This window comes from Lepisma saccharinum, chromosome 14, assembly GCF_977018435.1.
Source record: "Lepisma saccharinum chromosome 14, izLepSacc3.1, whole genome shotgun sequence".
Taxonomy (NCBI): Eukaryota; Metazoa; Arthropoda; class Insecta; order Zygentoma; family Lepismatidae; genus Lepisma; species Lepisma saccharinum.
The window spans coordinates 59,461,768-59,485,475 of record NC_139242.1 but is presented as its reverse complement, the minus strand read 5'-3'; the positions used below and the strand labels follow the sequence as shown (position 1 = coordinate 59,485,475).

Below are 23,708 nucleotides of genomic sequence, written 5' to 3'. Positions count from 1 at the left end.
ATCAACACTCTAGTTAAAGGTGTCACGAATAATTGTTTAACAATTAAAGAAATTGTACTTTTAGATTTTTCTCTAAATGGATTTACATTTAGGCACCCCTTCAGGGTGATACAAGATTTTGGTCATAATACCATCCTTGGTAATGATTTTCTAAAAGCCCAAAGTGCAACTTTAGATTTTGAAAACAATAAATTGGCTTTGAGCAGATTTGGCACTCCCCCACGCAACCGCATTCGGTTTGAATCGAGGAAAGCTTTTGATGTTTCCGTTAAATTGGCAGGTTTGCTGGTACATACTGTTGAACCTGAATATGTGGCTTCTAAACGAATTGTTGTGAAACCAAGATCACATTTGTGCATCCCTTTAAAATTAGTCAATACAGCAAATCAAAATTTAACTTTACTTGAGCCGGATGCAAATTTTCAGGCTAAATCTGGCATAATGGTACCAAGGTCGATACTCAACCCTGCTACACAACTTGTTTGGGTATCCAACCCTTTGAATTATAGAATTGTAATTCGCAAAGGTACTCGGATCGGTGGTGCAGAATCTTGTGAGTTGGCAACGGTGGATCAGGAAAATAGTTCTGTAACAGTTCATTTAACAAAGGAAGAATCAGAAAACGACGATATCCCACAAGTGGATATATCCAAATTTGACATTAATCCTCAATTGGAGGAACATGAGAAAAATCAACTTTTAGAGCTTTTGTTAAAATATAAAAATGTTTTCAGTTGGTCCGAAAATGACATGGGCCTTGCCACCAATTACAAACACAGGATAAAGCTTTCTGATCCTACTCCGTTCCATAAGCAGCAATATCCGATCCCGGTACATTTGCGAACAGAGATAAAGAAACAAATTGAGAATTTGAAGAAACAGGGAATAATCCGGGATAGTACAAGTCCTTATAACTCACCAGTTATTCTTGTGAAAAAGCGTGACGGAAGTTACCGTTTTATTCAAGACGGTCGCTTTTGGAATAAACGCTCTGTGTTCGATGCGATGGCCATGCCTTCCATTCAGTCTATCTTGCACGATATGGGGGGAAAGCAGTACTATTCTAGTTGCGATTTACGTTCAGGATTTTTTCAAATACCACTCACAGAAGACAGTAAACAGTACACAGCCTTCTCTATTCCCAACCTAGGTCATTTTGAATTTAATGTTTTAAGTCAAGGTCATATTACCTCGCCAGCAGCGATGAATCGAACACTTCAATTGGCTTGTAGCGGAATGCAAAGTGATAACTTCGCCTTCTATATGGATGATTTATTTACCTGGGGCCATACCTTTAATGAAATGTTGACAACACTGGAAAAATTGTTTCAGTGTCTACAAAACGCTGGCTTGAAAATTTCTCCACACAAATGTAAATTTGGTTATTTTGAGATACTCGCCCTTGGACATTTGGTGGGTCGTTATGGCCTACGCTTGAGTGACCGTATTATTTCTTCCATTAAGACTTACCGCACCCCCTCCACCACAAAACAAGTTAAACGATTTTTAGGTTTATGTTCATATGTCCGTAGATACGTCCCATCCTTTTCAGAGAAGGCCCAACCTCTCCAGTCCCTTTTGGGCAAAGGCAAAAAATTTGTATGGGGGGAGGACCAAGAAACAGCTTTTACGAACTTAAAACACGCTTTAATAACTGCACCAGTTTTGCTACCCTATGACCCTTCTAAAGAAACACGGGTCTACTGTGATGCAAGTCTGAAAGGCCTTGGTGCTATTTTAACACAGCCAAATGCAAATAATGATTTCCTTCCTGTAGCATATGCAAGTCGAACACTCAAAAAAGGGGAAGAAAAATTGTCCATCATGGAACTAGAACTATCAGCGGTTCTGTATGCCCTCAAAACCTTTAGGTTTTATTTAATTGGGAAACATTTCGAAATTGTAACAGATAATAAAGCAGTCAGTTATTTGCGTACCACCCGTAATTTGAGTTCGAAGCTCTCGCGGTGGAGTGCAGAGCTTGATTCATACGACTTCACGGTCGTTCATTGTAAATCTACACAAAATATTTCCGACGCTATTAGCAGGGAATCAACCAACCCCCCGGACGACGAATCGCCAGAATTGGGCGAACCTCGTATATTTCTCCTCCAGGATGAATCAATAGATGTGGGAAAACACCAGCGCGACAACTCATTTCTTTCAGAAATCATAAAAGTTTTGGAGGGGGCAGATGACGCCCAATCCCCCTTCGAAAGACAGGCTTTTTATTATGTGCTGGAAAATGGTCTTTTATACAGGAACCATAAGATGGGTGGGGGAAGTAAGAAATTACTTTGTATACCTAAGTCCTTACGTCATACTGTAGTTGAACAATTACATTCTCACCCGTGTGGTGGTGGTCATTTAGGGTTTACTAAAACATATTACAATGCGCTCAATCGCATATATTTTCCCTATATGAAACGTTTTATACAGGACAAATGTCGCCAGTGCCTATCTTGTCAAACAAACAAGCGCCCTACAGGGTTGCCACAAGGTGAACTCCAGACCTTTCCAAGCTGTCGCCCTTTTGAACGCCTAGCTATAGATTTCGCGGGACCGTTCCCTCCCAGTGGCCCAAATAAATGTAAATACATTTTATCATGCATGGATTTTGGTACCCGATATATGATTGCTGCTCCTGTGGTCGATACCACTGCTCAAACGGCTGCTAACTTTCTCTACGAGCACATAATATTAAGATTTGGTTGTCCGAAAACTCTCAACAGTGATAGGGGTGGTTCATTTAATTCCTCTGTATTTAAAGAGCTTAGTGCTAAACTCGGTATTCAGTTAAAATTTGTTACTGCGTATCACCATAATACTTCCGGTTTAGAGGAACGAGGTATCGGTATTTTGCAAAGTATAATTAAGCATTTTGTAACCCCGAAACATGATGACTGGATTACCTATCTACAACCAGCGGTGTTTACGTATAATGTTACGCGCGGCGATTCCACTCGTTTTAGTCCGTTTTACCTCATGCATGGGTTCGAAGCCCGTCTGCCCTGGGAAAGTATGCTTCACGCAGATCCCTGCGAAAATAGTGCGAACACAGACAAACTTGAAAGACTAAACAAGGCACGAGCCGCAGCTCAAGAAAATTTACGTAAACGATTTGAGTCCCAAAAGAAGTATTATGACAGACGTCATCAAGCAACAAGTTACGCTCCTGGTGAATTGGTATTATTATATAACCCCACTCAGAAGGCAAAAACGGCTAAGTGCTTTTCAGGTGTTTATTTTGGGCCCGCGGTAATAGTAAGAAAGGAAAATAACAATGCCTATTTAGTGGAATATGAAAACAAACGCGGCAAGATTGTGTCCGATTTAGTGGCTGTACAGAGGTTAAAACGCTATCACCGCCCTTCAGGGGGTGAGGAAGAAACGAATATCGTATCTCTTCAAGAAGAAGATTTCGAACCAGTAACCGCCTATACGTAGCCCAAAGCACATGTCGTAATTGTTTACCTTCTGTGTGGACCTTATTTTTATATTTTATTTTAATTTTATTTTTCGTTCCATTTCCCTAAAAGTATCAATACGTCAATTCGTTTTCTCGCCAAACGTATAAAACCTAATGTACGCACCATTGTTGTTTTCTCGTAGAAGTAAAACTATTTTGTTAGGCAGTTGCATGTTTTATATATGGAGTTATTTATAAACACGCTCTGAAATATATGTGCATTTTTTCCATCCATGCATGAGTTATAAAAAGAATTAAATATGTTGTCAGTGAGCTCATTTAGTTAATTAAAGCAACGAAAGTGCGGCACGAGCGTTATCTAGTGTATATTTGTCTTTTCTATTGTGTATATTAAACCTACCGGTAGTATGTGAAAAGACCCGTTATTATAGTTAATAACGTAAGAAATGTTAATGTCCCCGTGACATTTAGCCTTAAATAAAGAAAGAAGTCTGCGTAAGCCGACTAAAATGAAGCAGAGAACCAAGTTCTCAATTAGACCATGTAACTTGTGCTAATAATAAGCAAGGTGTGAAGTTTCATACGTTTGACGAGATATTTTTTTATCTATTTTCAGTTAAAATTATTCCTGGCCGACAGTTTGACTTTATCTTCTTGACCCCTCCTTGAATAATTCCTATTTACATTGCACTAATTGCATTGCTTTTAAAAACTAACTAAAATACCCGAGAAAATTTTAAGTTAAATTTATTTTGTGTAAAAATATGTGATTTATCAAATTTATTGATTTGATATTTATTGGCCGTAAAGCAATTCATTTATTCTCACTAATAACTAAAAAATAACAGTTGTGGTCATTTTAGCAAGTTTAGGTTCAATAATTGCTACATATTTCAACAAGATGCAGTTTTTCCTATATTTATTAATTTTAATTGCATTTATTTCTCACGTCAATTCCCTATCCTTCAAGGAAGTGGTCATAAGATCTTTCCAATACCCGTACATCATTTCTTCAGTAATTACGTTAACACTAGTTTTTATTTGTATGTTAATTCTTGCCTTCATTTGTTGTCAGCGAAGATGTAAAAAGTTAAAAGGTTTGGAAAATAATTTCCCAAGGGAAATGGAACGAGTAAATATGTCTTCAAGTGTACAATTTTTAAATATATCCCAGTCGGATAGCGCCTCTTGGCACAGTGGTCCCACCCAACCCGTTACATGTCGAAATCTTGAGTCAGTTTTTACCTTTCCAGACCCCTTTTATGACCAAGCAGATACTCCAAACGTAATTATCCCACTTGAAATTCCTCCCGTCCGTCTAGATACATTTAATGTTGCATGTCAAACTCTTAATCCATTAAAGTTAGATGATGTTAACACCTCATCTCGCTCTGTTCAAACTAATCCTGTTAAAGTAAAAAGAGTTAAAGGAGTTACGGTGAAAACACAAAACGTAGATGTGTCTCGAACCGACGACCCCCAGCCCCACTCTGAACCAATTGTCCCTTTCATTCAAAACATGTTTTACGACGACATATAATCAAGCTGCCTTTCCACGCACTCCCATAGCCGTTATGCAACCGAGTTCGTACTAGCCTGGGGCGCCGAGCAAACATCTCCTTTTTTTTATTTTCCTCCGGCTCTGTCTCGATGAAATCCAGGTACATCAAGAACCAAAAGTTCATGAAAGGTACTCTCTTCCTCTTCCTATTTGCTCCTTGGCACCGCCTCCCTCGTTACCAGTCCTAAGTCTCTATCGTCGTGTTCCCCGCAGAGAAAGAACACGTTCCTGTTATTGGTCATCACTCACGGAGGGCTCCGCCCATCCAGAACGGCCGCCATATATCTTCCCTTCCCTTCCTTCCCCCCCCCCCCCCCCCCCGACTCAGATCACACATCCAGTAGAGTTGAAAAGATGTCTTTAGCTAGACTCCTCGAGTTCCTGCTTTATGCTGAATTGCATTTCCCTCGCAGTTACCACTTCGGTGCGCAGTTTCTACTCCACATTCGAGTTAGCGGAAGACACATATCTTATTTCAGTCTCGGAGAGAGATAATTTGATGACACCTTTCTTTGTTGTGGATGAACTTTACACTCAGCTGGCTTCGGCAATGAAATTCCTAGTCTCCAAACGAGGTGTGAATAATAGCCTCTTCAAGGGCGCTTATTTATGCGATTTTTTTTTTCTCGTCCCTTCAGAATTTTCAAAAGTTTCCCAAATGAACTTTAATTACCTCTTACAGATTAATTTCATGTTAATCTTCGTAAAGTAGGTAATAGCGAGTAATTGTGCTTATATTTTAATCTCCCACACGTCATAGACTTTAGTTGAAGTAATATCATACGAAATCCTATAATTTTCTCCCGGCCCGGCGTCATGATGTTCATTTACGGTTCCGTTTCAATTTTTTTCCTAAGGCGACCATAAAAAGTAGTTTTGTTTACCTTATTAGGCTAAAACCTCAAAAGAGTGGATTTAGACGCTTACAGTTGTCATGGGTCAAGTGTAATCTCTTACGCGGCGAGCATTTATGCTAAGTGACAAAGAAAATACACGGCGGGCTATAGCATGACGTAGAGAAGTTTTTCCTCTTTTCTGTTTAACGCAATGCCTTATATATTTTTCTTTCCTTTATTCTCAGAACCGTAAATTTACTTCACAGATAGCCAAGAAATGTTTTCTAAATCAATAACCCAGATTAGTTTCAGTTTTAAATTTACATCTTTTACCTAAGAGAGACAAATGCCGTCACTATGTCGCCTTGATTTAGTCATCCATTTTATTATGTACCTTACGTAATTAATGATCTTAACGTCATTGGAGCCATGTCATTTACTCTTTTATTATATCTTCGTGATCCCGAATTTACTTGTGGCTAGGTCCGTTTTAACAGCTGTGACGTTACCAAATTTTGGGTTAATTTTTTTTTTTTTTCGTCAGTTCCTCATTTTTACAATGCTTTGACACTTCTGACATGATATTAATGGATTTCGTCGGGTTAACTTTCTGATACCAGGGGATATATTTTACACCATCTACATATTACTTTTATATATTTATCAATATTTAAACCTAGATATTTTCGTTCATTTTATTGTATAATGATCATGTCCCAACAAAGGGCATTTAGTGCCATGTCATAACTTTAGTTTTATATTGCACATTATTTTATATTTTGGGAGAAGCCAGGGGCTATATATATATATATATAATTTAGTCAATATATACATATATTACTTTTGAAGTCATATTTTCATTTTAATGGTGTTCCAGTGTTAAGGCGTCAAATTACATTTTCCGCCTTTTATTTTCTTTAGCCTTCATTCAAACTTTGTTTTATAATTTTTATCACTTATTGGGCAGTTTATTTTATTTTAGTTTACCTATCTTTACTCATGATTTTCACTTGCCTATAAAAGACGATTACTTTACACATTTTTTTATATATTTTCAATATTGAATGACTGTGAGCAATGTAGTTTATTCCTATGTCCAACCTGTTTCCTCCCCTGTTCGGGAATTCCAAGAGTTCAAGGAATTTCGAAAAGTCCAGTGACTTTTTTGGAGACCGGAAGCAGAACGCATTCCTGAGGGCTTTGGAGCTCACCAGCCTCCTGTGGTTTTCAGCGGTGTATGTCACGTAGCAGCACCGAAAATCCTGCTCCAAGTAACATCCCAGGATCTGAACAGCGTCCGAAACATCAGAAGAAATGTCATCTTACAGAGCAACCCCCCCCCCCCTCCCCCACGACTCTAACCCCCTTAAGAAGAAGCATGAACATCTTTCATGTACATCGTCCCCTTTTGCTCTGTAAGGCCAGGCAGTGTCCTTCACCCCATATTGGAACTTTCCGGGTACAGTCAACGACCCAAATGTGTTGAGACCCAGCCCTGTGGATCAGCAACTTGCCAGGCCACCTGTGACGTTTCATCCTACCAGTGGCCATAATTACTGTATGCAATGGCGTCTGCTGTGAACTTTCGGGGGCCTATCCTAACATCCCCCCAGTGTTCGCCATTGGACAAGGCATATTTTTGGGGCTTGGAACCGCTACTTGGAGTGGTTTCCCATGGACTACCCTGTGTCCGCCCGCCCCACGGCCCACGTCTTTTCATCTGACCTTTGCTGACCAGTATTCCGAAACTTTCCACACCGGGATTCGAATCCGGTCCCCCAGTGAAAATGATCGGTCAAGGACCATGTAAGTCACAGAACAGTGCTTCGTACCCCAGGACTCCGGGGTTGGAATGTATTTGGATTGCCCTGCCGTCTCATTTCTCAGGTCATGGTGTGCACACATAGTGTGCTAAGAACGTCAGTGGCATAGTGCAAACATAACCTTCATCTATTTTTTAATCTTCGTGTGGTTGTGCCCAGTCCAGTGGAGTTTGGTGTTTACCACGGTCCTTTGCTCTCGCCTCGAACTGTCATCCTGATGATGCGGAAGATTGCGAGCATGCGGCATTAAAGTTTCTCACGGATTACGTTCTGTGCTTATTTAGCACTTGTTCAGAAGCAAGTCGCATGTACCGCGTTACGATGCAGTGTGTTGAACTTTCCGCTGACTCCACGGACCTGCGAACAACACTTTATATCGCATGTTGACCAACCGTCAGCATTGTTGATTACGAAAGACACTTCCAGCGTGTGGCTAATGTAAACATAGGACTTTATTTCAGCATTCAAGCTTGAGCTTAATTCTGTTTCATTTAATTTTCGGTGAAGGGTCTCAGACATTTTTTTTTTATTATTTTATTTTATGTAACCTTTTTTTCATGTAATAAACAAAAACCTTTTAAATTTTGGTGAATGGCAGAAGGTTCAATTTAAACTTTTCATGACTACAATTTCAATTTTAGAAATTGTCTTGCAAGAGGGGGTGTCGTACCATACCCCGTTCGATTAAGAAATATTGACCCTGGCAGACCTTGTCAGCTCCTGCTCAGAATGTGTAGAATAAGCATTCTACAGGAAATGGTAAGAACACTGGCCTTTGGTAAGAGGTGACGAGAGGCCAAGCGAGTGTTTAAATACGTGCGCATGAGAGCGACACGAGGTCTTTTAATCTGGAATCATCGGAGAAGCAGGAGCTACTGGTCTTATTTCTAAACCGAACAGGGTAAGCTAGTCTACACCCATTCTGCCATTTGCATTGCTCACTTCAGTCTAGAAACGAATCATGAGTCTATTTTAATGTATAGTTAGATATTTGTACCTGCCCGTTCAGGGCTGTCTCTACCATCAACTAGTTCTAATAGTACATCCCTATTTAAGATCCCCGAGTTAGAGGAACGTTACGATTTCACATCTCGTGTTTCAGTCAAAAACAATATATGCATGTCTATTTATAACAGAATGAATGCTCAGAATATTTTATAGTTTGTTAATAGTACTTGGGCACAGTTTCAAGTTAATAATTATAATTCACTATTTCAGTCCCTGCCTCAATTGCTACAGAAACCATGTCTCCATCTTCTGTACTTCCACTCCACCTCTCTCAAGGTGTCCTGATTTCGATCCTCAGTGGAGGTACATTGGTTTTGATCTTGACTTGAACAAAACTCAGCACCTCTCTTTCTATGTTCGAATCATGCTCCCTCTCCTTTTCTCACACTTCACACTCCCCACCACTTGTTTTTTTCATTGAAACATTATTCTTCCCTAGGGAGTGTATACACTCGCTGGAAGTTTTTCTGGATCTTGTGCCCATGCAACCTCAACTGTAACTTGTAGCGTCACCACCTCCCGCCATGCAGTCTCTCTCAAAGCTCCTCATTACTTATTCTGTCTTCTGGTATTTCCTACTATATTCCTTAACACCGCAGGGCCTCCCCGATGGCACAGTGGTAGCGTCGCCGCCTTGTAATCAAGGGGTCCCGGGTTTGATACCTGGTGGAGGCACAAGTGGTCCAGATCCAACTTTAAACTGTAGGTCCAGTCTTGATTAGCCATACTGTGCATAAAGTGGACTTAAAACACCAATTCAACTCAACTCAACTTAACACCGCAGTGCATGTGTTGATGGCATAACGCCACTCTGAGATAACTAATTGATATTATTGCACGTTTTTGTTAAATGGATCTGTCCTTGCAAGAATTCTCTTGTGCAGGTACTTTTTTCATCTCGATACAATGCCCAGTTGCCTTGAGTTGGGCTACTGTCAAAATGTCAGGGTTTCTGTGTATGCAGCTCTGTACTGCCTGTGCATGCATTAATGTTTTTGTTTTGAGACGTACAGTGCCGAGGTTTCCCGTACAAGTTGTCACTGTGAAAATGGATTACGAGGCAGAACAGAGGTGAATTTTGGACCTGATAAACAAACAGTGACCAAGCAAACAAATAATCATGCATGTAATTCTCAAAATTGTTAATTTTAAGCAAAATATCAGTGAGCACCATGCCTGCTCAGGTAAAGTCATTACGGAAATAGTAGGCACGGTGGCACAAAACCAAACAACATTCATTTCGTGAACAAAACAACGGTAATTATTACAAAAATACAAAACAATGATTAGAGATGTGTAGCCAAATGTTCAGTGGTGTGTAAAATGAGAAAATAAAATATTGATCCTGAAAAAGGAATAAATTATTTGTGGTTATATGTTGGCGAGCGCAACACCGCCTGCGCGTGTAGTTAATGTTTCAGAATTTTGCGCTTGCAAAAGAATACCTCTGGCCTGTATACAGATTTTACGCTGACCTGGAAAAGTCCGGGAATTCAATGTAAGAATGAAGAGATCATGGAAAAATTCAGCAAAATAAGTTTGCTCTTTGCTTTCCAGAATGATACAAAAACACATTTTACTTTTTCTTCACTTAATGGAGATATAAAAATGTTCTTTTATTTTGTTTTTGTTTATTTATTTTCAGCATTGTTGAGTGAACTTTATTCTATTATTATGTCATTTATGTACAAAGTTGAAGACTAAACATTCATTTATTACTATGTTAAAGTGTTATAGAGCAAAAGGCACAATCTACTAGTTTCTTGCCAGTTTGTGCCAAGTTACGTGGACCTTGATGCTAATGTATTTGCATCATCTGCTTCACCACAGAAGCAGGCAAGAATGTCTGATGTGCTTGCAGGGAACAAGCAATAATATGCAGACCTTATCAACAGGTGTGTGACAAGCTTTGGCAATGGCAGTGGCTGGTTCGAAAACATGGTTGGCCCTGTACTGCCAATTGCTCTTTTGGTGGGGTTATGTATTTTGCTCTACGAGAGTGAAAGCTATTTTAAAGTATTCAGAAAAGCTGGAATGGCCAGGGAATATGGGTTTGGGTACAATGAGTGTGAACCCTGGTGTACATTGGTATGTATTGCACACCTTCTTGTATTCAATAAACATATACAGGGTGTCAAAATGATGTACCTGATTTCAGACATTTATTCTGTGAAATATAATAAACAAATGTTAGCGGTAGGGTTTCATTTGTAAACGTTTCCGCAGAACCTGCCAGACAGTTTTCTGTGGAAGTTGAAGTTCTCTCACTGCCCGGTAGGTGGACTTCGCACGAAACATGTGCACACTTGTTCCACTGTCTCTTTCCCAGTCGACGGACGGCCAGTCGATTTTCGTTTACAGATGAGGCCCGAATCTCTGAAATGTTCATACTACTTACGAATGGCCTTCCCCGTAGGTGGTTCTCCTCAATATTTGGTACGGAAATACCATTGCACACTAATCACAGACTTGTTCACATGATAATCAAGCACACAGAAAGATCTCTGTTCTCCAGTCAACGCCATTTTCCTGCTCACTGCTGACTCCTAGCGGTAGAAAGTGGAAATACTGTGTGGAAACTAAATTTTGAAATTTAACCTTTCGAAGTGCATGTATCACAATAACATATGTTTATTATATTTCACAGAATAAATTTCTGTAATCGGGTCCATCATTTTGACTTGCCCTGTATATCCAATCAGTCTCCTTACATGTAAGAAGAATCATATTATCATCTAGGACCTTGAAATCAAAAATCATAATATCCAACCATCATGATAACATATTTAGCATTAACCAACTCATACTAACTGAAAATTCAATTTATAGATGCATTTAGGAAGTGCAATTTATAAGAAAGATGACAATATTTGAAATATTTTTCTCCACACTCCAAACTGATGATACATTACTATTGCATTACTTTATGTATTTTTAATTTTCAGACAATTTTAAGTCTCCTGAACGCCCTGTATCGAAACCCTTTAGGCTTCCAGTAGGGGATGTATTCAAGGGCACTGGCTCAGGATTTTGTGTAGCTGGTCGCATTGAAACGGGAATGTTGCAAGTTGGTGACCGTGTGCTGGTATTGCCGCAAAATGAAGCAGCTCAAATAAAGGGTAAGAATTTTCCTTTGACTGTCAAAAGTTTAAACTGGCCACGAGTGACAGTATCTGCATATGAAATTTTTGGTATTCCTTTGTTGTTTGACGTATCATATGAACTACATAATTTTTGTTATTTTGTATTATAAATTGTATGGTGCAACAACTGGATTTCATAATTAAATGACAGCTGTTATACTATTTTCATTGCCTCATAACTGAATCTATGGATATTTTTGTTTATTCATACTTCTGATAGATTAAAATTATTTTATGGTGAGTGCATGGAGTCACATTTCCAGACCTGGGAATTGAACCTTGGATCACAATATTTGCACTATTCATAATACAAATCGTATATGCCCTGTGCCAATACTGTGCCAGAAGTATGAATAAAACACCAGTGTTTGCAATGTTACTTTTTTAAAAATAAGCTGAGTGTACCCAAAAAGTAACTCATGGTTGTTTATTTGAGAAAGTAACCATGTTACAGTTATTCTTACTTTAAAAGTAACTGATTTACTTTTTCAGTTAATTCTAAATATGATAGACTCACAAGTATAATATATTTCATTCATGGATTGCAAGTGGCCATTCATTCTTTGCATACGATCATAATAAAATAAACATTAATTTTCATGAAATTACAATTAACCTCCTATATTTTTTAAAATATAAAAATATAGAGGAACAGAGTTTAATGTAAACTGATTGTACTTAAAAATGAAGATTAACATTTTATTTAATTATTTGTTTGGATATCCATATTGTAGTTAATTACTTTTGAACTAAAAAGCCGCACTATGTCCAAGATATTGTCAGAAATTATATACTCTTATGTCCAATGTGTTTTGAAATAAAATATACTCGGGGCCACATGAAGTATGCATTTTCCTCACAATTTTAGTAATAATTCTTTCAGATAATCATTTGGTTCAAGATAATTCAACAATCTAGCTGAAGAAAATTTATTTCCAAGCAAAAACATAATGAAAGTAACAGAGTTACACTTACTAATTTCAAAAAGTAATTAATACAGTGACTATTACTAAAAAAAAATACCTTTAATGACTAAAGTTTGTTAAGAGTACTTGGACACAGCTTCAGGTTAATAATTATAATTCACTATTTCAGTCCCTGGCTCAATTACTACAGAAATCATATCTCCATCAAGGTGGAGCCTCTTTAAACTATAGATCCAGTTGCAATTAGCTTATCTGTGCAAAAATGGGACTCAAAAGAAAAACTCAACTCAAGACTAAAATATGATGTTTACATATTTACATGTATTATTTGAAGGGCTCAGGAGATAAGCAGCATTTTGGTTATTTTTGAGTTACAAAGTAAAATGTGTCATCCTTCAATTTTCGAGTGCAATTGCCATGTCATACAATTTGCATTGAATCTCAGTGAAGCCTTCTGAAATTGATAAACACAACACAAAAACAATTTATCTACAAATATGGCTTCTAATAACAGTTTTTCTTAATGAACTCAGAAATGACCAAAATGTCACTTACCATGTTTTACACCCGAGCCCTTCATTTGATTGTAATATTTATAATCATTCTGGACAATTTGAAGTTGCTGCTATTTAAAAAAAATATGTATTAGCAGTAATTAGTCATGTAATCAGCCTTGTTATTGTTACACCCCTAATAAATGTACTACTATGATGTTACGTACTATTAATCCAATGATATGCAGGAATTTTATACATATTTATCATTGTCATGAGTATTTTTATTTCCTACAATGCTTAATATGTAGTTTGACTGAAAGAATTGATCCAATTATCTATGTATGTAGTATCTAATAATTGACTCATTTTCTTTCAGGGATCACTGTAGATGAATCTCCTATGCAAACTGCCTTCGCTGGCGACCAGATTGTTGCCAGTCTCTCAGGTATAGATATGCAGAATGTTTGCATTGGATCCATAATATGTGACCCTAGCAATCCAGTCAGTATAACCTCAAAAATTGAAGCCAGGATAGTCGTTTTCAACATCAAAGTTCCAATTACAGTAGGGTTTCCTGTAAGTATGTGCATAGTTATTGAATAAAAAAATAAACTAAGTAGCTGAAGTCCTTACTTTTTACTCAAGCTTTCATCACATCCTGTGGCTTATTCAGGAGTTAAGACAAGAATAGTCAAAGTTTAAAACAGAAATGTAAGTTTGGATCAAAAGATTAAAATTGAAGGTAAAAGACAAGGCAGAGTGCCCTGTCGCTGCTTCCTACTCCATCTGGTAGTGCAATTTATGGTTGGCAACTCGTGTCTTAATTTCTGAAGAAGGCACAGGATGTGGTGGAAGCTTGAGTAAGAAGTAGTACATGCCAAAACTGGACTTCAGCTACTTTGTGTAATGATGGCATGTGGTGTAAGTTATGCTTTATCTAAAAAAAGTAAACTGCAAATATAATCCAATTTGAACCAACATTAACAGCAATTTTCATCCTGTTATGTTTTGTTAAGTATGAGGCATCAGATGTTTGATGACATTGGTAGTTGAATTATTGGTAGTGGTAATGACCCAATCCAAATAAAATTGTATCTGGGGGTATCTGATATTTTTATCGGAGTTTCAGAAATCCTAGTTTCAGGTACAGTGGAACCTTGATTTTACATTCCAAGATGTTATATTTTCACACTATAAATCTTGATTGTCTGGTCCCAATAAAGAATCAAGTTTTCCAGTTTATACATTTTTCCACATTATAAGTTTATTAGCCACAGTTTCCCATGCATACAGCACTGTGCCATGAAGGCACATTTAGGGGACAACAATAGATTTCAAAGCTCCATGCATGTCTATATCCAGCTTTGATTGTAAAATTAATGTTACAGTATTCTGAAGTATTTGCACAACCATGCAATCTTCTTCCTTACAACAAAGCCAAGCCAGGGGTGTAAGGGATGCTCCTTCCACGTAGTGCACCCAATAGTCAACCTCACTTCCACATAGTACACCCTGGACTGCAGACTAACGAGGCTCTGGCGACTGGCCCCATGGCCAGTATAATTTTGTTTGTGTCGTCCTGTGTTTTGTCCTTATTTGTGCTGAGTGCTCCTTTACAGCCTCAGCTTTTAACGAAAGTCAGAAGATTTTAATATTTTATGATTTTAGATATGCAACGTTAGAGTTGTTATGTGTAACGATAAGGGGCTGGACCCTGTATAATGCAAAATAGCCTTAGTGCTGACGCACCCAAAATTTTAATATCAAAAATCAAATCAAAGCCAAGCCAACGAAAAGATTACAGTGTAAAGTATGTTCACATGTCCAAATTACAAAAATGATAAATCTTGTCATTCATCCTTTTCCCCAAGAATATGATATCCAGTGAAGGGCTTTGTAATTTACTTCTTTCGGGTCCAGTTTATATGAGGCTTATTTCAAAAGAAAGGGTCAATTGATTATATCAAACAAGAAAAGAAGTGTAGCAACACTGTATTAGTCCAAACACTTTTGGTACTGTGTAACGAGTTTTTTATACCCTCTGCATAGAAGTTCACCTCTTAACTTATTAACGAGAAGAATGATATTCACTTTCACCCAAAATTTTTGTCAAGTTGGGGGAACAGGTTGTCACAGTGATTCGAATACAGTTGTCAAGATGTCCATCTGTCACCTTTATGTTCAACAAAGATACCCAACACAAGTAAGTAAAGGCAATGCTGAGCAACACCTTCACTTGTAGTGCAACCTGCTTGGACTCAAAAGGCTAAATTACACATGAACAGAGAATCCGATGACAAATCATTTTGAAAATTTCCGGTTCAGGCTCGCTGTCTTCGAAATGTTACATGACACAACTGAAAAGTGATTTGGATAGCTGCCGATATTTTTCACATCAACTTGAATTCACAGAATCTGTTGATTTTGGAAACAATGATTGTTGTCCAAGTAACTGATTTTTCACCAGCCTCACACTTTTCTATTTCACAGCAATGTGTGGGGCAAAACTCTTTTCAATTTGAGAATGAATTGTTTTGTAGCCCCTTTCAATGTTTTTTTTCCCACATAAATTCACACTCCTCCTCCCACTTGGAATGAAATTATAGATCTTCTGTTTTTTTTTACTTACACTTGCCATTACTCTGACATGCTCTTGATTTATACTGTGCAACCACAGCAAGACTGCAGAGAGAAAGTTTCTAGGGGCCTAGTGTAATGTGGGTGGGGTTGCAATCAGTATGAAGAGAAGATGCGAAGTAGCCAAGCTTTGTTTCAGTATTGATGGTTATATATGGTGTATTACAACAATCTCTCTGAGCTACTAGAAATGACAATTTAGCATTGTGACGGTAAAGAACAGTTTCTGATTGCAGCATTCCATGTCGTTGGTTTTATATAGCACATCTTGCTTTGATAGTGTTACGCAGTATGTCTGCCATGTGAGTGTTTTCCCCAGCTCCATGAAAACCACCAAAGCACACCTTATTGATCCCAAAAAGCAGCTGCCATGACTTTTTGTGCAGAATGAGTTTGTTTGAACTTTTTCGCTTTTTGAGTGTACACCATTGCCATACTTTTCCTTCACTCATTACACTTGGACCATACCCCTTTGCACAATTCTCTGAATTTCATCAGCATTATGATATTTTGCGTTAAGAAATTGAATCACAGACTGTACTTATCAACTGGCAGGACTGTGTAATCACGCAGCCATTTTAACACACTCTAATTCACAAAATAACCAACAGTCGACTGGCAAAAATATGATTGCTGGGTTGCCAATGGACAAGTTGATATTACTGCGCACGTGCGATCTGATCATTGTTACCAGCCACTTTTTATAAATAATTGACCCTTAATTTTTCAATGCTCCTCGTACTTATTGTATCAGTTGAGTTGAAAATAATATTCTTGTATATTTCAGGTAATTCTACATTATCAGTGTCTAGCTGAGCAGGCTGTCATTACCAAGTTGTTAGCTCAGCTTCACAAGAGCACAGGAGAAATTACAAAGACAAGGCCAAGATGCTTGACGAAGAATTCAAATGCTGTTGTTGTGATAGAAGTGTCTCGACCCATTTGTATAGAGTTGTACAGAGATGTCAAAGAATTGGGGCGATTTATGCTTCGGGTTAACGGAGTTACCATTGCTGCTGGTTTAGTGACAAAGGTAAGGTATATTTTGTGTTCTTGGTGGAGGTACATAGTGGTTCGGATTAAACTTAATGGGGGGATAGTTTCTTTCAGCTGTCATCTGGTCAGGTTGTCGATTTTAAATGTTATCCATGAGGGGAGAAGGGTAATGTCCATAAATTTTAGAAGTGCAGGAGGTATCGACATTTACTTCATATTGATTTATGATTCAGTGTTAGCGTAGACTTTTAAGAGACGATCTTAATGTTAGACCTCAAGCAGACATTCCTGTTTTTAGACATCAAAGGAAGGAGGAATACTAATTAGTATATGGTAATTAAAGATTTGTTGTTACATTTCATGGGGGCCTATTGCCCTCTTCCACTTTATGTTTAACTTGTTGAAAATCCTGTTATTGTTAAGATTGGTCAGATACCGAAATATCCTGAGAGGAAGTGGGCACATTACTTAACTTTGGTTGGCTAGATTCGCATTCAAAGGGTGGACAGAAAATAGTGGCAACATTGAGTCATGTAATCTATGCATGTACAAATGTAAAACAAACTTTGCACTAGAAATGTAAATAGTGTGGTGTTCATAGAGGAATGATAGATAAAACAAATACAGGTCTTTTTAAATTATTTTGGGGGTAAGATATAGACTTCAGCTGGCCAAATGGTTTCCCTCCCCATCTCTCATCTTCTACTAGCACAAGTTATTATTAAAGTGGAGCACAATACTTTTTCCTGCTCTCCTGTTAATTTACAGAGATCACAGGAAATACAAATACATGTTGGGGGAGTGATGAGGTTATTCTTGTATCCTCAACCTCTAGGAGCTGGGTATACCCTTCACAAAGGCTGCAGTGTGATGCCTTGCATTGTCAGGAAGGAGAACAGGGTTTAACAGGTAATGTAGTTTTCCATGAAACTGGAAATTGTCACCTGTTTCAAGTATTTCTTAAAACCATTCTTGTGCATTATAATCTTGTGGAACCTCACTCCCTGATGGCATAGTGGTAACGTCATCACCTTGCAATAAAGGGCTCCAGGGTTTCCACTTTAAACTGTAGGTTCAGTCCCGATTACTGCAACAAAGTAAGCTCAATTATCAGCGATGCTAAAAAATGTATGACAGTGATGCAACTCTGTGTGCATATATCCAATTGCATATACATCCACAATGTTGACAGTCTCACTCTAATGGATACTCATGCTAAAAGATAAAGAGGAGAGAGAGGGGAGGGCATGGCGTTCCTATGAAAATAACATCAGATGCTTTGAAAAAATGGCAAAATATAGTTTTGAAAATTGTGTAAGTAACTTGTGTGTAGCTATCAAATCTTGTTCTGTAATACCACCCACAACAGTTTGCACAAAACAAATGCAGGCCTGTAGCTAGATTTGATCTCGGGGGGGGGGGGGGGGGGCTTTGTAAACAAAGTCAATTTTTAAAAACATTAACAGTATTAAATGAAGGTAAATTATGTGTGTGTGTATGTATATAAATATACAAAATATACAAATACTACATTTTTCTACATCTTTTATAACATCTCTTGAAGTGTTAGTTGACTGCTACTGAAATCATCCCTTACACACTCCATACTACTTTAGATAATTCACATATTTTTATCACACAAAAAAAAGTGCACAATATTCAATCACAGTGCCTACAGTACCTTCCACCCCCAGCCAAAGCAATGAAACTCTCCTTCATTCCCAAAACTTGGGAGCTGTTGACCTTTGATGCAGATGTGAAGGAAATTTGCATGATAACAGTCACAGATTTCTGTCTAAACGGAGATCGCAACAGGGACAGAGAAGGTACAGATAAGGAAGCTTACTTATGAAAGAACTTATGGGGCCTCCGATAGCGCAGTGGTAGCATCGTTTCCATGTAATCGCGGGTTCAATACCTGGTGGAGGCACATAGTGGTTCGGATTCCACTATAAACTATAGGTCCAGTCCCGATTAGCCTTACTGTGCATAAAGTGGACTTAAAATACCAAATCAATCAATCAATTATGAAAGAACTTACAAAGTCTAGATAATCTTCTAAAACTTACAGCTACTTAGACTTGTGCTAATAAAGAAGATGAACGAATGTAATAGCTGTTGTTCATGTTCTGTGGATTTATCCTTAATGTTGTGCTGTCTACATTTTCACTCTTCACTGCAACAAATTATACAAAATAGCCTCTGGTTTTCAGAATAAAGTGTTTGGTTTTAGGAATTTCAGTGTGCTTTTCAGTAAGCCTCTAACAGTGGTAGTGTTTTCCTGGCCATACATCATGTTAGTTTTATGGTCAATGTAGGGATGTAGGAAATAAAGGGTGAGAGCAAAGTAGAGGGGGTTGGATCTCTCCTCTCTCTTCTTTCTTACCTCAGCCTTGTTTATTGGCAGTGCAGCATTGCTACACCATTGTCAGTTTGAAGAACTAGCACATGGCTACTTCCTGCCAAGTAACTAAAGCAGGAATATATGCTGTTTTTATAGAGAAATTCATGCAAAAAATACAGGGTTGATCAGGCCTTGAAGCGAGGTCTATGGCATACCATGACGTTGCTCTACCAACTGGGCCAACCTTGGTTTCACCTTATTTTTCACTTGAATTTCTATGTACCAAACGGTAAGGTTATGTACAGCTCCAAGCTCAGAGAAGCTAGAACCATAAACATCAACAGTGGAGTTTCAAAGAACACGCATACCATTGTGGTGTCCCTGAGACAAATCTCGCACTAATATTGCGAAAGAAATGTTAGTTGGAAGGGTATGCCATAGAGTGACTACAAGGAAAAGAGCCTTCGGTGAAAGGTCTCCACGCACCTCCCTCTTCATCCGTTCAACTCGGACCATAAGGAAGCATGCTCCACTCTGCCTCTCCCCTCCATGTGGGTGTACGATGCACAGGAGTCGCAGGTTCTTTTGATGTGGTTCCACTATAGAGACTCATGTTCAGGTCCTGCTCGAGGCTGCAATTTTCCCTAAAATTTCTACATACAAATAATGCTGTTTTTAATTTATATAATACAGTGGATGTTATATTTATCTCTTTGCAGATATACTAAACAGAAGATATCTGTGCAGCAGTGTGTTGGTGCAGGTGAAAACAGCTTTAGTTTCAAAATGTTGACGATGAATATAAAGACTTATAAAAAGGGTTTTAATTTCTTCTATTTATTATAAACTCTCCTTGCAAGCATAAAGCATAATATCTGCTATTTTTTTTAGGTGCTGTGACTTAATTAATTCCAGTGGGGTTGATAGTGAATTGTGATCTTTGTGTAATATGTACAGAGGACAAAGTGGAGAAAAATAAGAAACTAAAAAAAAATAAAGTTGACGAGCATTCATTTGGTTGTTTTAATGATTCTTCAACTCTTTGGTATGTTAACATAAATAAATGTGATGTAACAGTTCATTGAATTGTGTAACATTGTTGTGCATCAGTTGAGTCTTGTTGTCTTCAACTGCTCCTTTTCATGTGGTCTCTGCATACACCAGTGATAAACCGCCTTCCTCACTGATGACACTAATGACATCTAATAACGGTTGATCAAAACTATTTTCTTCCCAATCTTGACTTGTTTCTCCACAGTCGTGCTAGGCAGGCTGCAAAGATCAGAGGAAATTCGGGAGGGGAGTGAGTTTGGTAGGTGTTCCGATGTATTTCAGAAGTGCTCTAAGTTTCTCAGTTACACCCTTTAAATAACCTATTGTGAAAATGATCTTCCCTGATTTTGTAACTATAGATTATAATAAGGGTGCATTAAACAGCTCCCACCATTTGCTGCTCACAAATACCAAAAGGCAGCTTCCACACCATATGCATCGCCATCCTTGTCAAACTGGCCAAGCTGGTCATAAATATCAGTGAAACTCTTACAATTAGCAAATACTAACGATTAGGTATTAATATATACTGTATTTAGTTTTACTAAGTCTATAGTCATTTCATATGAAATCAACACAGCCCACAACCTGACCAACTCAGATTTTCATGAAATTTGGAGAGTTGAAACTATACATGGAACTTAGTAACTATGAAAATTTTGAGTCTTGTGCATCTTGTAATTGTTAAATTATTCAAGGTCAAAGTTTGCATAAATTGCCCTTTTTGAGCCCGCTTAGCTATACTAAATGTGCTGTAACTCCGCCCCTATTTCACCTAGGAAGCTCAAATAAAGCTTATTGTACAGGGAATTGAACAAGTTTTCCAGTGATATATAACAAGCCTACGTTTGGATAAAAATATAATTTTGTCACGTGACCTTGACCTTGAATATCTCAAAACATGTAATCACCAAAATTCGTGAAAAAAATATATTTGGTCCCTCATGCCATACTCTAAAACATATCAAAAAATCATTCTGGGACTGCAATGGGATCAGAATATACAAAATAATATGTGTAACTATGTGACTGATAAAAGCCTCATTACATGAACTATGATGAGTCAAATGTCCCTTAACACCCCCCTACAAACATTTGAAGAGAATGGTGCATGCACTAGAAGTCCGTGATATTGACCATTTGAGAGAAGGCATAGTTGCTGCTTGTGATGATGTTGCACCTGCTACATTGGGATAGGAAAGAAATAGGTTAGGCACAGGGAGATCCCTAGCTGTGTGTCAAGTGGAGGTCCGCATATTGTTGACCGCCATATTGAATTCAACACAAACATTTCAAAGGAAATGGGGTGATGTGATATATCAAATCAGGCTAGAATTTCACGAGAAATGAAGCGGCGAAGGTTTTTCCAACATATATTTAACCAGCAAAAAGTTATTACTGCATGCTTGTAACCATTTTATCCTTTTCGAGGTGTTAAAAACAAAGCATTAGAATGCTCCTAACGTGTTAGGAATTCATCGAGATCACGCTGACATTTCAGGAGAGAAAGAAGTAAGTTCACACCATTGCATATGATTTTAATCAGCGACATTCACCAAATAGTTGAATAGTGAAGAATATTGGAAAAAGTATCTAAAAAAATTACATGACACTTCCTTTGGAATGAAAACTTCTTCAGTGACAAGGCTAATTTTTATGTTCACGGTGAAGTTAACAAAAAGAATATGCAATACCTGTGATTTGATAATTTACAGTAGACAGATCCCAGCCGAATGGTTGTTGCTGGTAAGCTAATGATATGGTAAAGTGTGTGGAGAACGGGAATGGTTGGTCCATATTCAACAATGGAATCTTAAATGGTGAGGGCTTCTTGGATTTGTTAAGTGAACAGGTTTTTCATCTTTCGTCTCTTTTCCTTCTTTCTTTCTCCTTATGGGATATGGCACTTTTCCAGAGTTTTGAAACAGGACAGTGTGTGATCATACTATGTTGACATTGTAGCAATTTCTTCATGGTAAATTTCTGGGTAGATTGATGGGCAGACGGGGATCTATTAAAAGGCCTGCACATTCCCCAGATCTAACATCTTAGGAGGACTTTTACCTTCAGAAACATTTGAAGAGAATGGTGCATGCACTAGAAGTCCGTGATATTGACCATTTGAGAGAAGGCATAGTTGCTGCTTGCGATGATGTTGCACCTGCTACATTGCCAACTGTTCTATGTGAGTGTGAGAGACGTCAACGAGTGTACTCACAGGAACACTGACAACATTATAATGTGCATATATTGTAAGTGAAAGGTATGCGTATAACTTTTTACTGGCTAAAGATACGTTGGAAAAACCTTCGCCGCTTCATTTCTCGTGAAATTCTAGCCTGATTTGATATATCACATCACCCCATTTCCTTTGAAATGTTTGTGTTGAATTCAATATGGCGGTCAACAATATGCGGACCTGCACTTGACACACACAGCTAGGGATCTCCCTGTGCCTAACCTGTTTCTTTCATGACGAGGATACCTCCTTTACATTTTGTAGGGGGTGTTAAGGGACATTTGACTCATCATAGTTCATGTAATGAGGCTTTTATCAGTCACGTAGTTACACATATTATTTTGTATCTTCTGATCCCATTGCAGTCCCAAAATGATTTTTTGATATGTTTTAGAGTATGGCATGAGGGACCAAATATATTTTTTTCACGATTTTTGGTGATAACATGTTTTTAGATATTCAAGGTCAAAGGTCAAGGTCACGTGACAAAATTATATTTTTATCCAAACGTAGGCTTGTTATATATCACTGGAAAACTTGTTCAATTCCCTGTACAATAAGCTTTATTTGAGTTTCCTAGGTGGAATAGGGGTGGAGTTACAGCCAAGCAGGCTCAAAAAGGGCAATTTTTGCAAAATTTGACCTTGAATAAGTTAACAATTACAAGATGCACGAGACTCAAAATTTTCAAAGTTACTGGGCATGGAATGACTCATAGGTAGTTCTCTACCTTTTTAAATGTCCTGTGTTCCTCCCATCAGAGAGAGAAAACTCAACCATAAATCTTGGTGCATACTACATACACATCGACAAAGGAAGGCTGTTCGGAGTTGCCAAGGGTCTTGCCACCCCCCCCCCTAAAAGAACAGGATAGGCAAGGGGTGGTGAGGGTGGACATTCTTACCTTGTTCCCTCAAGGTTTTTTTTTCAAGGGTTGCGAAGGATTCAATCCACCCCCTTTCCTTTTTAACATTCATGTCCCCTCCCCTCCCCCATCCCTTTCGATATACAAGCCACTGGGCGATTCAGTGACCACACCCAGAGGAAAGCAGGCTACTGACAGACAATAAGAGAGAATAGATGTGATAAAGCTTCCGATGCTGTGGTTTCGGCATGAAGAGGGATGGGAGATAAGGATACTTACCCGTGGCAAGAAGAATAATACACTTTGTTGCACGAGAAAGAAAAGGCACGTCAATGCTGCCATGTGCTGGG

General features: G+C 38.2%; 1 protein-coding gene across 1 annotated transcript in view; it reads left to right on the top strand.

Annotated features, from left to right (window-relative positions):
* The window catches only part of HBS1 (translation elongation factor EF-1alpha (GTPase) HBS1), an 86,645-nt gene extending 66,431 nt beyond the window's left edge, over positions 1-20,214 (top strand). Inside the window, exons 10-13 of the mRNA XM_083135728.1 lie at positions 11,604-11,777; positions 13,601-13,800; positions 16,649-16,894; positions 19,921-20,214. Coding sequence (XP_082991854.1) covers positions 11,604-11,777; positions 13,601-13,800; positions 16,649-16,894; positions 19,921-19,929 — 629 coding nt within the window. The 3' untranslated portion in view covers positions 19,930-20,214. The remainder of the gene's footprint in view (positions 1-11,603; positions 11,778-13,600; positions 13,801-16,648; positions 16,895-19,920) is intronic.
* Positions 20,215-23,708: the final 3,494 nt, after the last annotated feature.